Genomic DNA, 18,382 nt, shown 5'->3' with positions numbered 1-18,382 from the left:
TTGCTGTTCTCTAGCACTTATCATGTTGTCATTCTATGGATATATCAGGAAGCTGAGGTGTTTCTTCCATGTTGGGGCTGCTTGAACCTTCACTTAGAAGGCGTAAATGTGGGTATTCTTCTGAGAAAGGCAGTTGCATCTCATTTTGGATGTTATTCGAGGTTCTGCTTTTAATGCAGGAAATTTGACTGTTTGGGATAATAGAATCATAGAGTTGGAAGGGACCCCAAGTGTCATCCAGGAATCTCGGCTAAAGCATCCCTGACAGGTGGCCCTCATGACCGCTTACAACCTAGAGATGTTTGTTTTTGTGTGAGGAATAAACTAGCTGTGATTCCTCACCTGGTTCTTTCCACTGCCTTTCTTACCTTCCTAACAGAATCATAGTCGAATCACAGAATTGTTGAGTTGGAAGGGACCACGAGGGAAACTGTTGCCCGACATGGGGCTTGAACCCATGACCCTGAGGTTAAATGCCTCATGCTCTACCAGTTGAGCTATCCCAGGGAGCAGCCTTCCATCCCACCTGTGCAATGAGGAGTGATGGTGGAAGAAAGAACAAGATGATATGGTTGGGAGAAGCTGGGGTTGGCTGATACCTTAGGAACCTGTCTTATATTGAGTCAGACCAATGACCCATTATGTAGCCTAGTATTTTAGCCACTAACTGTAGCACTTCTTCATGGTTTCAGATGGAATGCTCTCCCAACCCTACCTGGTGCAAAGTAGATGCTCTACCATTGAGCTAGGACCCTTTCTCTAAAGGGGTCTCTCACCTGACCTGTGTATTTTGAAAGTGACAGATTATTCTCTGGGTTGCAAGCTGGCAGCCTGAGGAACCTGCTTGTTCTTGGCCAGGGGTCAGCAAACTTTTTCAGCAGGGGGCCGGTCCACTGTCCCTCAGACCTTGTGGGGGGCTGGACTATATTTTTTTGGGGGGGGGGGAAATGAACAAATTCCTATGCCCCACAAATAACCCAGAGATGCATTTTAAATAAAAGCACACATTCTACTCATGTAAAAACACCAGGCAGGCCCCACAAATAACCCTGAGATGCATTTTAAATAAAAGGACACATTCTACTCAGGTAAAATCATGCTGATTCCTGGACCATCCGCGGGCCGGATTTAGAAGGTGTTTGGGCCGGATCTGGCCCCCGGCCCTTAGTTTGCCTACCCATGTTCTTGGCTGAGAAAATTAATGGTCCTGAGGGCTTTTTTTTTCTTTGAGAATGAGCAAACTTTCCAGGCACATGGAGTTGAGTGGTAAAAACCACCTGGTGTACCAGAGGGGGAGTAGCTGATCTGATTCTGTAGTGGCTTCTGCAGAGCCATTCTTCGCTTCTTTGTTTGACACGCAGACGTGCCTTTCCTGCTGGCAAATGAAGGGGGTGGGAAGGAAGCTTGAACCACAAGGGTGGCAGCGAAGGGGTGCACTCTGCACTTACTGAGGCAAGGTGCAAGGGAAGTGGCTTCTATTTCTGCTGAACATTTGTGCCCGATCTTGTGCCATTCAAATACCAAAAGGCTAATCTAAGAACTGGGTGGGACAGGTGACAAGAGAAGGGGATACCCTGTGTCAATAATGTTGTGCTGTTTGTTAGGGGTGGGGAACCTATTTTTGCTGAGGGCCTCACTTAGTCACGTGCATTAATTTAAATGGCTCTAAGTAAAACTTAGTTGACTGCTACTCCATTTTGTTTTTTCTTATGCCACCTTTTTCTTTGAGACAGTCTGCCTGCCCTCAGTCTTATTTTTCTCTGTCTTTCTAACTTCTCTATCTGAGCTAGTTTATCACTGAAACACATTATAGTTGTCTACACAGACTGGGAAGAAAATAGCAACTCTGGTGGCTGTGTGTGTGTGTTTGTGTATACGTCTTTTTCAATGTCCTGATGTTCCAAAACAGAAAAGGACGTACAATTGCATCCATTGTCCCTGTATAAGCCTTAAAATTTAATGTAAAGATGTAATGCTTAAAATAATATGGTTGTCCATGCCTCTCAGGCAATTCCCCATCTTGCAGACTTTTGGAATTGGAAGTTGCAGTCCTCAGACTCTGATTCTAATTAAATGAGAATTTCAAAAATGCATTAGTAATCATGGAGTAGTGATGGTTCCTAGAATGGCTTGTTTTATATATTGATGCTTAGTGTTGAGTTTTATGTGTTCCATGAGACTGTGTGCATATAGCCTGTTGAAAAAGTATTATATATTGCAGGGGAATGAGGAGTGGGTGGTGTGGAACAAAGGGGAGGGGGGCTGGATTCAGACCCCATCACCTGCTTTTGAACAGCCAGTTGGCAGGATTTCAGCTTTGTTTAAATGTTGGATCAGAAAGGGGAGTCATATGCTGGAAGTTTTCTGGCACTACTTCTATCACCCAGCCATCTCCAATTCCTTAGAGATCAGTGCAGCCACTTCATCAATCCCTTATGGTGTGCCTGGCATTCCACCAAAGCTCTCAGAGGGAACTGGGCAGCTTTGGTTTGCTTGAATTGGGCCACGAGAGCTTGAGTTCAGCTGAGTGTCTGGATATCATTGGCCTCTGTAACCTTACTGCAGCCTGCCCAGCTCCCTTTCAGAGTTTTTGGAAGTAAAACACATTGGTTTTACCCAAAGGACTTGAGGAAATGGTTCAGTGTGCCCGTTTTCCCAGCAGCTTCCTAAATCCCTATTGCATTTTTCATCTAAAGCTGTAGCTGAGGACATGAGGGGCAGGAAGACTGACTCCTGCAATTTGTGATGGCAGTTTTCGACTCACTCCAGGGATCAGAGGATGTGTGGATTTATGGGGAGGGGGCTTCATTTTGCTTTTCTCAGTATTTGAATGAAAAAAAGTCATGGTAAGGTTAAGTCTATTGGACACCCTATCCATCTTGTTAAGGGCTCCATGCACCTGCTGAAAGCCATAAGGACATATGGGCTCAGAGCTGGTAGTAACCCTCGTGTGGCTAGCATAGGAGTGCCAGCCCAACAGCAAATTTCAGATTTAATGCAGCTCAAATGTATATTAATATGTACCCATCAAAGCACAATACATTGTTTTATTCATTTTTTTTACAAGTTACACTTCCTTCCACATTCTGATATTTGTAGTTCTAAATCTTGTTTGCTATACTTTTGTGTGCATTGGGAGGCAAAACATTCCTGGGCCTAACAGATTGGACTCATTGTGTTATTGAAAAGGAAGGCGCAGAATAAACTTAAGTCTTGTGTTAAATTAATCACAACGGCAAGTTCTTTAAAGATATGTCAACACCCTGGATAAGTTAATATATCAAAATTGACATATTTATTTTCTTATATTTATACCCTGCCTTCCTTCCATTATAGAATCCAAGGAAGTGATTGTTGTTGTTGTTGTTGTTGTTGTTGTTGTTGTTGTTATTATTATTATTATTCTCCTTTATGAATCACTTCTCATGAATTGTCCTGAAGCCACAATATAAATTTGGCTCCCAGGAAGTCTACCATCCAGATCTGGACCTGCTTAGCTTCAGAAAGATGGTAGCCTCATCTCACTTCTTCCCTTCTCCATCTCTTCTTTAGGCTTGACTGTAGAGTTAGCTCATGGGTAAACATACCTGCCTGGTGTCTTTGCCAAAGCTGTTTCTACTTCTAAAGGCACATTCAAAAGTAAAACAAACACGAGCAAACAATGCCTGACCGGTTGAAATATGCTTATATGATAGGTTGTGGATGAAAAAAACACAGTTTTGTATTTTTTCAGTAGGGGTTCCATTACACCTGGGTGTCTGCAAAAGGGTTTTTACTCTGTGCTGCTTGGAAATGTCTTGTGCCTTGAAAACTGTGAGTCACATATGTCATTAATTGATTCCACTGAGGGTTTTCACAGTCATTTTCCAGGAAGGATATTGACCTGACTCTCTGTGTGTTTGTTTTGTTAAACAAGATCCCGTGAACCTCTGTTAGTAGTGAGAGGGCAGCATAAATGGTCTCTCCTCTACTTGATCTTTTTTTTTACACCCATGTGAGCTTCAGTAATCATCTTTGTTGTCACCAGATGCTGTTGTCCTCACCAGTCTTTGAATTCTGCTGTTCCCTCCCATTATTCCTTCCCCCCACACCCCAATTATTTTTCTTTTTCCTCCCCTCAAGTCGTTTGCAGGCCTGAGAAGCAAAAGTGCATGCTTATTATACCTAATACTAGATTTTAGAATACATAGCCTTGGAAACACAGCTGGATAAATGCAGAACAGTAAATGTTTCCTACATACCGTAGTTACAACACTGTGTGTGCATACGCGTCTAGGGGAATGTATCCCTTTGAGCCTATAAGAAACAGGTGGATTTCTCTTTTGTGAGACTTTATGAAGCAGAACTAGGACCAGCTTATGGCCTCATTCCAGGTGGTGGAGAGGCTGGGGATCTCTGAAAGTTTGGAAAGACTGAGGGGAAATGGAATTGCTCTGTGAGAAGGGAAAGATGGTTAGCTTGTTCCACAGCAAAGCAGGACACTGTTTCATAAGCTTCCTGTTCCTGTCTCCTTCCTGCCTCTGCCTCTTCTTCTGCATTACCATTAAGCCTTCCCTATGCTTTCCCCTCTGTCTGGTCTGAGGAAACATAGCACAGTCAGCTTGGGGTGGGTGCACATTACATTTTACCACACATGGCAAGCGAGTGAGGTAAAACGTGAGCATGTGACATAGGCTGTGCACACACAGCAGTTTAAAGTGGATTCAGTACACAGTGGCACCTCAGGTTACATACGCTTCAGGTTACAGACTCCGCTAACCCGGAATTAGTACCTCGGGTTAAGAACTTTACCTCAGGATGAGAACAGAAATCACGCGCCGGCGGCATGGCGGCAGTGGGAGGCCCCATTAGCTAAAGTTAAGGTTAAGAATGGTTTCAGCTTAAGAACGAATTAAGTTCGTAACCAGAGCTACCTCTGTACGTCCTATATGTGCATATTTTTTGTTTGTTCACATGATGTCCTCACCCAAGTGGCAGCCTGCTCTCTTTCTCTCCCCCCCCCCATTTAATTTGGATTTTTTGCGTTCAATGCAGTTGGGCGGGGGGAGGAGATCCAATATGAAATTGCATGTTACCCAATGGTAGACATCCAAAAGTGCATTGTGTATGGGGGTTGTTGTTGATGTTTTACAGATATGTGGTGACATTTTGCAGGATGCCATCTATCATGACACCCCCTGCCTCCATTGGTGAGGTGTTCCTCAGGCTGCTGGTGAGACTTCATGAAACAGAAACAGGACTAGGATGCAACACATAGGACTTTAAAAGGGGCGGTGGGAAATAACGCACTATTTTGTGCAAGTCTGCTATATCTGAAAACTTTCATCTCAAAAATAAAAACTGGCTACATGCCCAACTAAACAAAAATCTGCACACATGTCCAAAACATGAAACCTCAAGTTTCTGAAACTCAAGATGGGTGGTCTAACCGTGGTCCCAGGCATGACACACACTTTTTAAAACCCACTGTTTTGTGCAGATGTATAGAAGATAGCCACACACACAGGTAAAGAAATATCTGCATGCAAGCCCATGATGGACCTCAGATTTCTGGAAATCAGGAAGGATGAGGAATGCAAATTATGGGGAAGGAACAAGAACACACACTGTGGATACTGCCCATGGGTGAGGATGGGGAACTAATTGAAAGTGCGTATGTAGGGACAAACATTTCCAAAAGCACACATGGAAAAATTGGATCTGTGTGCCCAGCCATAGAGTAAATAGGATCATTGGTACTAGATCACAGTGACTAGGAAAATTAATTGTTGGGAAGATATCAAGCTCGAGTTTTAGAATATATAAGCCTCCACCAAAGTATTCGCCAATGAAGGCAGGGTTGCATATGCAGTATAGTTCAAACAAAATGAGGTGTAGCACAGAGAATCAGTCTAGGTCCCAAACATGATACAGAAGAAAGGAAAGCGAGGCAAGGCCAGACAACACAGCAAGGCAGAGAGACTAGAATCAGGAACTATGTGCCAAAGAAGGAGGAGCCAGAGACCTGTGTTGCTGCCAGCAACAGAAAGGTGTTTAATGGCCTATCACAACAGCTGAGAAGCTCAAGGGGAAGGTCTTAAATACTCTGGCCTCCTAAACTGCAGCCTAACCACAGCTGCTGGCAGTGAAGGAGCATCAGGGCTGGCTCATGAATAGACTCCTTACTCATGAGTAGGGGTGGGTGATATATCAATACTTTGTCTCTTCTCGGTATGAACCACGATAAAGGTTTCATATTTTTTCAGCCTTGCAAACCCGGCAGGCAGGAAGCAGCACTTTACTACAAAGTAAAGCCTTTACTTCAGAGTAAGTAGCCATTTTCTGCCTGCCCATCTGCAAGGCATAAGCCCCTGCCTGCCCGGTAGGCTGCAGAGTAAAGGGCTTTACTTTGCAGTAAAAGCTGCTTTCTGCCTGCACAATCCCAAGGTGCGAGCCCCGTGCCTCTTGCTAGAGACAGAGTCTGCATAAAAATAAGCTTCCCTGCCAAAGGAGGGAGACTCAGATCAGCAAAAGATAAGATCCACATGGCTTTTCTCTTGCTTCTGTCATGCAGGTTTAAGGCACACACCTTGCCTCTTGCTAGGCAGAGTAGAGACCCAGCACAATATCAGGTTGATATCAGGCTAAGCATGATATGTCTACAATTTAAGAAGGATATTAACAAGCTGGAGGGCAACCAAGATAATCAAGGCTCTGGAAACCCAGCCTTATGAGGAATGGTTGAAGGAGCTGGGTGTGTTTAGTCTGGAAAAGAGGAGATTGAGAGGAGATAGGGTAGCCACCTTCAAATATCTGATGGGGTGTCACATGGAAGATGGGAGGTAGCATGTTTTCTCCTGCTCTGGAGGGGGGAGGACCTAAATGAATGGCTTCAAGTGATGAGAAAAGGAGATTCTGAGTAAACAACAGGAAGAACTTTCTGACAGTAAGAGGTGTTCAGCAGTGGAAAGGACTCCCTTGGAAAGGACTCATTCCTTGGAGGTTTTTAAGCAGAGGTTGAATGGCCATCTGTAACTTAGTTTTCAGTTGGCAAGTGGCACCTAGATGGTCTACCTGACTTTTTAACACTGAACTACACCAGTTCCCAATTTGTTACAGGACCAAGTTCAAGGTGTTGCTATGGGTATATAAAGCCCTTAACAGAACAGTAATATATTCTCCCGAAATATTTAATGGTATAGTTAAGCATGCTATCACTGAGTAACTTTTCATTTAATTATACACATCATCAGATTTTTTTATTCCCCCCCCCCAATATTTTCCCCAGATTGTTATAAGCTCCAACCTTATTTCAGACATCATGATATATTGAGATATCACAATGTTTAGCTGGCGATATATCATGATATTGAAAACCAGATATTGCCCAGCCCTCATGAGAAGACTGATGACTTGGGTCCTTTAAACGTTGCTCTTTGGCCTGGACCAAAGCTCTCAAGGACCACTCCAGCTGTTCCTCCAAGAGTTCCAGGACTTTATCATCAGGCACCAACCTGCAAAGCCCCTCAAGGCAATCCTTGGGCTCAGGGGGCCCTGCCTGCCTGCTCCTCAAGGTCCTCGGGTTTGGGGATTCAGGGCTAGGGATGACAAAATGGGTGTGTGGAGAGTCACAGCAACAGATGCTAGGAGACCGTTGCTAGGTAGGAGAAGGCACTAAGGAAAAGGATGGTTGGAAAAGGAGAAAGGGGTGTGGGAAAAGCTGCTTGAATAAGGAAGGTTTTTCTCTCTCTGAAGTGGGTGTCCAACCAGCTCTATGGCTAGTAGATGGGTTTTGAAACCTGCCTGATGATCACCATGGGACAGAGCAGCTGTGAGGGACAGGAGAGAGTGGGAGGCCTGTTGTATAGAAGTCTCCTGGGCAGTTTGTGGTTTCAGTTTTCTGTCATCCAGCTCTATCTGAGACACTCTGCGTGCGAAAATCCCTGGAAGCAAGGACTGAAAAGATGGCGGAGAAAATGTTCCTATGAGAAAGAAGGAAGGAGGGAAGGGAATTTACAGTTGTTGGATTTTTAACAACCGATAAAAGCTGCTTAATTTATCCTGATGTTTGACTGGATCGTGTGTGTGTGTGTGTGTGTATCTTTGCATAAAGCATATAACAAAGCAAAATAAACAAAGCAAAGCAAAATAAAATAAAATATTAGAAAGAAATGTGTGGGTGAGTGCAGCTGTTTTGCCCAGTTTGTACAAGATCCCCACCTTAGATCCGCATTTAGGCAAGCCTGTGGTCTCATTGGTTATAAATGTATACCTTTCAACAGCAGCAAATGGAACCCTTTTGCAAGGGCTGGAACAAAACATGGAGAGTGGTGCATTAACTTCAGTTACTTACTGTTACGGCTAAAATCTGGGTGCGGGGTTACTCTGCCACCCAGCTCATCGGACTAAGTCCGTGGGTCCCTGCGGAAGAAAATGAGCTCAGCCGGACACAGGAGCAAACTGCAGAAGGTCCAAGTTTATTGCGCAACAGGTTCAAGGCGAGATTGAACCCAGAGAAAGGGGTGACATGAACTTTTGAAATTTCCCTCCATATCCCAGAATACAGTGCATGAAACGTCACGAATACATTATGGGAAGGTTGGGTTTCACAAGTTACATCATGAATATACTTTACATGTCATAAATACATTATGAAAAGGTGGGATTACATTAATTAGCATTTCCGGATGAGGGAGGGGGGATATGCGGAGCGGGAAATATACATAGATACACATTTATTGAGTACCGGTGGTGGCAAGACAATGGGTCAGAGATATGCATCGTCTGCCACCTAATATTGCCTAGAGGAAAGGTTTGGCGAAACGATCTGACAGGATTAAGAAGTTCCTGCGTACGTGACCTGCTGCTTCGGGGATTATGGAAGTAGGGATAGCATCATGGAGTCCACGGGGAACTGAGCTGAATGACACCAAGAGCGAAGAAATCGGAGTTACGGTTGATTTTATATCAATTTCTAAAGATTTCAATGATTTCAAACCCATTCTGTACTATAGGGCAAAAGCAGAAACAGAATGGATACATTGTAACAGGAGCCCCCCCCCCCTTCCGTTCCGTATCAGTCCCCCATTCGGAGATAGATTTGCATTAAAGTTCTGTAAGAACTTGCAAATCTTTTCTCCGCACCCTAAATCTTGGTGAATGGGATGTGTGGCTTTATGCAAACCTGAAAGGGGACTTGCAAGCCATGCCTCTTACGGTCATTTGCAAGTATAGCAGTGCAGGTAGTTGCATATAGGGTATTATATAAAGAACACCTCTTGTATTTTGTTGCTAAATTACTTGTGGCATTCTCAATAGTGTTTTATGCTTTACACCTAGCAGGAAGGTCTTATTGACTGAAAAATGCAGTTGGTGTTTTGTCCTTCGCCATTTTTGTGTATTTCTCAGGTGTCAAGCTAGCTCTTCTGTGGTCTCACACTGACATAGTGCTACAGCAACACATCCTGTCTGTTGAATCCCCTCGGGGCTTTCATTTAACCATGTTGCCTGGCATTCACCATAGCTGGCACAGGTTGGACATCTCGTGAGGGAGATGCCTTGGCCTTGGCCTTCCTATGGGATTCTATCATAGGCTGTGGTTTTGCACGCATGGGGGTTGCTCACTTGCACTTAAAGGACCAAAAGGCTAATTGCAGCCTGGATACACTTGCCCAATTCAAACTGAGCCCAATTTGAATTTATCTTGCCCCATGGTTCTCATCTCTTCAAACCAATCTGTTAAAAGAAAACCATTCTTAACAAGGGCAGTTGTCCAAATAAGTCAATTTAAGTCTATAAGAAATCATTCCTGCTAAACCAAAGCATATGCACCTTCATGTACCTGGTGTTTTGTGGATCCAGAAGCTTGTCCTTGGCAAAACGAGGTTTAACACATTTAAAATGGATAGGGAAAGTTGGCGGTGGAACAATTAAATGTGGTTACAAGTTGATCTAAACATTGGACTACACAATAGTGTGAGCTATTAGAAAGTATAAAATGCATGAGAATTCTCCATTGGTGTGTAAGCAATAAGACATTAAACATAAAAACAATTACACACAAAATTGCCCCCCTTTGTGGAAATCACACTGTCAGACACATTTCAACATTCTTACATAATAACACATAATACAAAACAAACTAATTAAATATCAGTTACATATCTTGACACAATTGTGATCTTTTACGTATGTATCTTTTGAATCCTGGAGCACAGTCTTAAGGTTCAAAAGTGGGAAAATGTCCTTGCAATTCAACTCCTCCCCCCTTTGTCAGCCCCACTCCCCATCAGTCTATATCCTTTGAAAGAGATAGCTGTGGGCACTTTGAAAACTCTGGCGTTGCAGGTCTTGTGATGGCGAAGGGGTTGTTGCTGCTTTTCATCATTGCACATCTGTAGAAGTGATATCCTGTAAGGGGCAGGGTTTGGGGGCGACTTAAAAACACAGTTAGACAAGAAGGATGTCCTCCAGTTTTCATGGGAAGCTGCAAATAATAAAAAATCTTAGCACATTAAGCGTTTCATTCATTCCAATATTACTATCACATTTTCCTATAACTACTGTTATTATCTGCCAAGTTCGTTTGCTTTCCTTCACTTTGGAGAGAAAGAGAACTGTAAAAAATACAAGGTTAAAATAATAATGAAACACACACAATGACTTATGAGGAACGAAAAATAAATAAATGCTAAGACACACAATTTTAAGAAATCTGAAGTAACAATGAAAATAAAAGAGTGTTTCTTGATGTGACAACATTGGCTATAGGACAATACTGGAAAATGACTTAATACCAAGGGAAAAAATGAATGGCAATTTAAAGTTGTGCAAGTACCTTGCACTAGCCAAAATGACAGAATTAATAAGAAATGCTCAGGCAAAAAGGTAAACAAATACCATTCCACAAACAATGTTTGGTTGTGCTTCGATTAACTTCATAGACATCATGGAGAGACAGATTAAATAAATGAAAACAGATTACTTGTAACTTTAAAAAAAGTGTCAAAGCCACAAAGAGATGGAAGTCAAACTGTAGCAGGGATTCAGACTTGTTTCACAGAACAGAAAGAAAGTTGCTGTGGGAGGAAAAGGGACAAACACTTTGTTATCGGGGTTCACATATCCTGTTAAAAGGGAAAATTATTTCATGTGAGAAGCCTGTCAGGAAATGCTGTTCCTAAATGTATAGGCAATGTATAGGCATATACACACACACCAAAAAAAAAAACTCTTATAAAATTTAAATCCCATGGGGGGGGGGAGAAACTACTCAAGAGAGGAACTCACAGTGGGAGTGCTTTGATATTTACCTGTGAAAAAAATTTGGCATGTCCAGTACTTAACTCTTGTCTTAAGTAGCCCCTGGAGCAAAACACATTAAGGATGATTTCCCTCAATGGTTCCACGTTTTACATAAGGAAATTTGGAAAGGTTTCTCCCTGCAGCACACTGCTCTCCAAACCTTCTCTCTCCCCCCTCCTTTCTCTCTCTCTCTCTCTCTCTCTCTCTCTCTCTCTCTCTCTTTAAGCTGATCTAGCCTCTGTGCATGTGCAGAGTTCATGTCTCAGAAACCTTTTATACCATTGAAAATGTTGCATCTTTTGGCTCAATTTGAATAAGGAAGGGAAAGGTAAGGGGTAGATTTTAAAAGTAGAGTTAGATTTTAAAACACAAAAAGAGAAACTCAGTAATTCAAGTACAGTATTCACCTTCCTTTATGTACAGGAAAGGGCTATCATTATTGGTCATTTTATCTGGTCATTCGCAGAACAATCAACCGCTCTCTTATTTATGAGTAAAAATGGCCAGTCATTGGTCAAGGCTAATTGTACTTGATTATTCATTTGTATGTGCTTAAACTTTGAGTAGACTTTTAAATCTGATTTTTAAATAGTAGACAAAATGATAAACACTGTAATCACTCAAATGCTTGATATTACCAGTTGGGCTTCACCTCTCACCTTTTAAAACTAAAGAGCAAAGCTAGGCTGAATTTCAACTCCATTACCACACCAGAATTTAAGAATTACCCTCCAATGCTTGCAGACACATAGCCTTCCACACAGCCACAAATTGGGAGAGTTGAAAGGGGACCCTGGGGTCATCTAGTCCAACCCTCCAAAATATAGGGTTCACAGCAAGATTTCGCAGCAAGATTTGTACTACCAAAGAGGCATACACATTTAAGTACAGATTTACAGCTGGGAAAGGAATCATCTATGCTCATATCATGTACTAAGGAAGAGGAAAATAAAAGTACATAACTTTACACAGAACCCTTTTTGCAGATCTTGAGATAGTTTGAGTGAGTTTGAAATGATATTTAAGGAAGAAGTGAACAGTTTTCGTAAGATAGGGAGAGGATCTCTTATAAAGCACAGTTAAAGCAGCCCTAGATTTAATTTTTAAAGGGAATACACAAGTGTTGCCCCCTCCCCTCTTTGCAGTTTCCTTTAAAGGAAGCTTACTCGGGAGTAAATTTACCTGGCACAGAAGTAAGAAGGGAGAAAACAACTGAAAGAGGCAGAGTGAAACAAGGGGGGGGGGCATTTTCTAACAAAAGAGGCCATGAAGTCTTATAGAGACTGATATCAGGAGCCTTACAATAACTCTTCTGTCCAACCAAATCAAAGTTAAAACTGGACTCAAATATTTTTCTTAGAATGAACACCATACTTTTATAGGCATACGCTTAATGAAATGCATGCACTGCATTTTAGCTTGAGAGAGCAGTTGTGCTCAACTAGGCTTTTGCAGCAGAAACATTAGGTTAAAAGCACCTTCCAAAATAAGACTGTAGACTCACAATCTCAAAAGTTGGGGCAAAGCAAGAGGTGGGGTAAACATTTGCACACTTCATTCTCATCTTCTCTTATTTAGGACTGCTAAGATCCAGCATGGCTTCCTTAGATTTAAATTTTGAAGCAAGCTTGCAGTTTAAACTATGCACACTTAAGAAAGGCAGTCTGCCAGAGACAGAAGGAACAGACAACACACATAACAGACAACATGTAAACATACATATTCTCATATATGTATTAACAGACAACACACATAACAGACAACATGTAAACATGTAAACATATATATTCTCATCCTTTAGTTGGTTATTGCAAGGAGTTGGGCCACTACCTTTGGCTTCATTAAGTGAAATTAGTAGGAAGGTCCCACATGGTTTTATGAGCCTCCTTGCCTCTTCAAACACACCACCAGTTAATCAAACTGGTAGGGCTCACAACGCTTGGTTGACTGGGTACCCCTTTATAGATGCATGCGTTGCTGTTGTTGCTTTTTTTTTTTTTTTTTGCTTTTTCCTTTTTTTGGGGGGGGGTGTCTGGGATAGAGAAGGGGGAAAGAGAGGGGCTGATTAGGATTGGTATGTCTAGGGGTTTGGTATGCTTAGTACAGGGACATATAGTAAAGAGGAGAAGGGGCTTCTAGTTGCCTGGCAACTTCCTTAGTGGGTTTTAGAGAGCTCTAGCTATCCGGTTCCTTGCATTCCATTTCCTATTTCCTTATTTCCTTATTTCCTTATTTCCTTATTTCCTTATTTCCTATAACCTGGGGTCTCTTTCCACTCTGCCGGTCCTGCCCAATTCCTCATGGGCTATCCCTCCTGGCAACCTCCTACCTATCGTCACATCTCAGGAAAAGGGGCCCTACTGGACGCCCGCGCCATGCGGTGCCAGATCGGGTGGTCCCTGGATAGAATTTCGGGTCGAAAATCCCCCTTGCTTTCGGAAGCGAGCTTACAGTACACGTGGTATGTAGCTCGACCGGTGCGGCTGGGATTGATACAGAAAGCAAGACCACTTCCTGCCCCCTAGCAAGGACGCTCGGGAAGTTCGGAAAGAGAGCTCCAACCCCTTGCTTTCAACTGGGATGCCCGTTGCAGAAAGTCGGCTATCTTTCAAGTCGGGTCTCTCCGTCTTACTTTCGGGCTCCCAATTGGTGCGGCTGGCTGGAGATTTTAAGGAAAAGGGATAGAGCTCAGAACCCCCCTTTCGGGTTGAGCAGCGGTCCACGGTCTCTCTCACTAACCGGACCAAGAGAAAGGCGAGAAGGAGCGATAGAGAGGAGGGCAGAGAATTCAGTTGCCAGGAGATTCCACCCCCTTCCCACCAGTGCACTGGATTTTCCTTTTTCCTTATACTCACGCGTCTTCTATGATGATCCCGGGATCGATGAATAAGCCGGCTGGATCCCTCTTTTGCTCCCCGGCTGAACTCCTAGGGCTTTCGATTACCGCCCAGAAGATGGCTGGGGGTCCAAAAGGATCTTCCCAGGCAAAATGGCCTGGAGCCGGCTGAAGATTTCGGGGCCCCCAGTCAGCAGCTCGGGAGAACCGCAAGCCCCACGTTGGGCGCCAACTGTTACGGCTAAAATCTGGGTGCGGGGTTACTCTGCCACCCAGCTCATCGGACTAAGTCCGTGGGTCCCTGCGGAAGAAAATGAGCTCAGCCGGACACAGGAGCAAACTGCAGAAGGTCCAAGTTTATTGCGCAACAGGTTCAAGGCGAGATTGAACCCAGAGAAAGGGGTGACATGAACTTTTGAAATTTCCCTCCATATCCCAGAATACAGTGCATGAAACGTCACGAATACATTATGGGAAGGTTGGGTTTCACAAGTTACATCATGAATATACTTTACATGTCATAAATACATTATGAAAAGGTGGGATTACATTAATTAGCATTTCCGGATGAGGGAGGGGGGATATGCGGAGCGGGAAATATACATAGATACACATTTATTGAGTACCGGTGGTGGCAAGACAATGGGTCAGAGATATGCATCGTCTGCCACCTAATATTGCCTAGAGGAAAGGTTTGGCGAAACGATCTGACAGGATTAAGAAGTTCCTGCGTACGTGACCTGCTGCTTCGGGGATTATGGAAGTAGGGATAGCATCATGGAGTCCACGGGGAACTGAGCTGAATGACACCAAGAGCGAAGAAATCGGAGTTACGGTTGATTTTATATCAATTTCTAAAGATTTCAATGATTTCAAACCCATTCTGTACTATAGGGCAAAAGCAGAAACAGAATGGATACATTGTAACAGGAGCCCCCCCCCCCTTCCGTTCCGTATCACTTGCCTTACAATGTTGGCATCCGTCTGTCTCAGGAGACAATGGAGGAGTGTGCCTTTGGGGTTTTACCTACAACCAGTGGGGGGGGGCAGTATTTGCCAGCTTCATCCTCTGTCGTCTCAAATGGGAAAAAACACGAATTAGGTGTCACTGCATATACCTTGGCTCTGGCTCCACCTAGTCCCCATCTCCCTGTCTCCCTCCCTATCAGCCCCCCCCCGGCCACCACTGCTCCCAGGCCACGCCCTTTACTGCTCAATTGCATTTGCCTATCTGGAATGCGCCTTGAACAGTGATCATGCCTCTTGAACAGTGATCATGCCTCTTGCTTACCTTTGTGGAGAATGGAGAGATGTGCATGGCGGGTGGGAATGTAGAAACATCTGACTTTTGCAGTCCAAAGAAAAACATCCATTCACATTTGCTCCCACGGAGGCTCTAAGAAGGGGGTCGGCAACCACAAGCAGCCCATGGGGGTCATTTAACCGGCCCACAAGCCGCCCCTGAACCAAGCTGCCTGCTTGGCGAGTCCCTGCGTGCTGCGCTAAACTGGCGCAGCACAGCATGGGAACTTGCTTCTGCGGTGCTGGAAATTGCGTCAACACAGACGTTGGAAATCGTGGGTGTGTACGCGCACTCCGGCCCATGGAAGGATCTCCGCTGGAGTGAACCGGCCCAGGCGAGGTTAAACCTTTCCAACCCCTATTCTAAGAAGTGTCTGCTTGACTGCATTTTCCCTTTGTGGAAAGACATTACAGTGGTACCTCGGGTTACATACGCTTCAGGTTACACACTCCGCTAACCCAGAAATAGTGCTTCAGGTTAAGAACTTTGCTTCAGGATAAGAACAGAAATTGGGGTCCGGCGGCACGGCAGCAGCAGGAGGCCCCACTAGCTAAAGTGGCGCTTCAGGTTAAGAACAGTTTCAGGTTAAGAACGGACCTCCGGAACGAATCAAGTACTTAACCTGAGGTACCACTGTATTTGCTACCAGGTTGTGATGCGTCACAGTGGCCTCTAGTGGTCCCAGGTGGACCCACAGAGCAATCTAGAATTGCTTAGAATGCAGGCAGGGCTTGAAGTGACCAGTGTGAAACTGGCAAGGTGTTTTGCTTTAATAAATTCCACGAATTTATTCCATAAAATAATAAAAAAACTACGTCTTTAAGCCGGAGAAGGCTTTTGAAGATATACAAGCAGATGTTAGCCTGTGCCTGCACCTTGAGTGACCAGGTGCAAAAGGGGCAGGATGATTGTTGCTTTAATAAGTGGATTTTGGCAGGTATGCTTTTGTCACGCAAGCTACACCTGCTGAAATTCTCTGTCTTAAACCCTGTCCTCCTTTGCAACTAGCCACCCTATCCATACAACAGGTTGTCTTGGTTTGCTACTGTTTTGGCTACGGTGCCTCCTTTCTCTATCTCTTACGTGACTGTGACTTTATTATTGCAAATGGAGAAACAGGTGGTGCCAGGAACTCATTGTGGTGTGGGCATAGTGCTTGGATCATCAACAGATGGGCCCCCATCATGCTAAGTGCCTCGCCCCATCAGCAAGTGGCAGTGGCACTCATTGTTGAGAAGCCGGGTGTGCCACCCTGCTGTCACTTGCCCCACCAACCACTGCCACACATAACATAGTGATGGCCAAAAACTTGGATAGTTTAAAAGGGGGATTAGACAAATTCAGGGAGGATATCAATGGCTATTAGCCATAGTGGCTTTGTTTTTCTTCTACTGTTAGAGGCGGTATGCCTCTGAGTACCAGTTGCTGGGAATCAAAACTGGGGAGAGTGCTGCTTGTGGGCTTCCTGTAGGCAGTATGAGAACAGTATGAGACCAAAGGTTTTCAACCTTTTAGAGTCCCTTGGGAGTCCTCTGGGCAGCAGTTGTTGCCGTCAGGGCTGTCTTACCCATAGGCGCTAGGGGTCCGGGGCACCCGGGTGCCGAGCTCTCAGGGGCACCAGACCTGGGCTGAGATTTGGAGTCCGGGGATTGAAGAGAGCCAGGCCAGCCGACAGCCACTGCTGAGTGGAGCAGAGCCCCTCGGAGCGCCGCAGGCTTTTCTGCTGTGGGTGCTGAGGCAGCCGGCCGGCTCCGGCCTCCTGTGCGCCTGGGATTGGTGGGCTGTCAAGAGGCCTGCCCAGTGCATGTACGCTGCTTACATGAGGCACCTGGCTTTGCTCAGTTGCCGCCGCCGCCGCGTGCTTGACTGTTGTGGGCTCTGCTTGCTCACTGGCTGCCCAGTTCTGGCCTTGCTCTGCTGCCACCATTGCCTTGGGTTCCTCTGTTGCCGCGGAGGCGACAACAGAGGCCCGCCCAGAGCGCGCCTCAGGCTGGTTTGTTGCGCTGGGCTCCTCTGCTGAAAAAAAAAAAGGTTGACAATTCTGGGCAACCTGGGGGGGGGGCACCAGGACAGCCCTGGTTGCCATCCCTGGTCCCTCTGTACCCCAAAGAGAGGTGCCTCCCAGAGGCACTGTTCGCCTGTGGAGCTTATAGCCAGGGCTGCTGCAATAAACAGCTGTGCAAGCCTTTGGGAGGCAGAGACGTGAGAGGGCATCAGAGGAAGGAAGGAAGGAAGGAAGGAAGGAAGGAAGGAAGGAAGGAAGGAAGGAAGGAAGGAAGGAAAGAAAGAGGGACAGAGGTCAGTGTAGCCAGGGGCACCCCTGACCATTCAAGGCACCCCAGGGTGCCACGGCACACTGGTTGACAACCACTGAGGTAGACTGTTGGCGTGATACAATTGGGCTGTTCTTATGTTCTTAATGACAGAGGTCTAGACTATCATTGCAATCCAGGATGAAGCCATATTGAGAGATTGCATATTAGCTAACACAGTACATGATACTGGAACCTACATCACAGGCGCCTTCTTAAAGCACCCTAATCTTCCCTCATTATAATTTATCCCTTTCCCTTCTATTCTTCTCTTACAGTTGATATTCGTGAAATCCAAGAGATTCGTCTGGGAAGAAACTCTCGAGACTTTGACCGGTATCAGGAGGATCCCTCTTTCCGGCCAGATCCGTCTCACTGTTTTGTCATCCTTTATGGCATGGAATTCAGACTGAAAACACTCAGCCTGCAAGGTGGGATCTCTTTTCCACTTTCCTATTTTTAGTGGGTAAATATAGGTTCAGATGATACACGACGATTGTCCTGTTCCTCCCACAGCCTTCTAAGCACCACTCCCACAACCCACTCTTCCTTCAGGAGAGCCTGGCTTCTAGCAGCAGAGAGGGAGCCAGTGGCGTAGCGTGGGGGGTGCAGGCCGCACCGGGCGCAACACCTGGGGGTTAGGGTTAG

General features: G+C 44.9%; 1 protein-coding gene across 2 annotated transcripts in view; it reads left to right on the top strand.

Moving 5' to 3' along the window:
- The window catches only part of PLCG1 (phospholipase C gamma 1), a 98,903-nt gene that overhangs the window by 27,735 nt on the left and 52,786 nt on the right, over positions 1-18,382 (top strand). For both annotated transcript variants that reach the window (XM_081196019.1, XM_081196018.1), the window contains exon 2: positions 18,013-18,165. In XM_081196019.1, the coding sequence (XP_081052145.1) occupies positions 18,013-18,165 (153 nt within the window). The remainder of the gene's footprint in view (positions 1-18,012; positions 18,166-18,382) is intronic.

This window comes from Podarcis bocagei (genome assembly GCF_964188305.1).
Source record: "Podarcis bocagei genome assembly, chromosome: 5".
NCBI classification, from domain to species: domain Eukaryota; kingdom Metazoa; phylum Chordata; class Lepidosauria; order Squamata; family Lacertidae; genus Podarcis; species Podarcis bocagei.
Note: the sequence above shows the minus strand (reverse complement) of the source record. Positions and strands in the feature narration are given on the sequence as shown.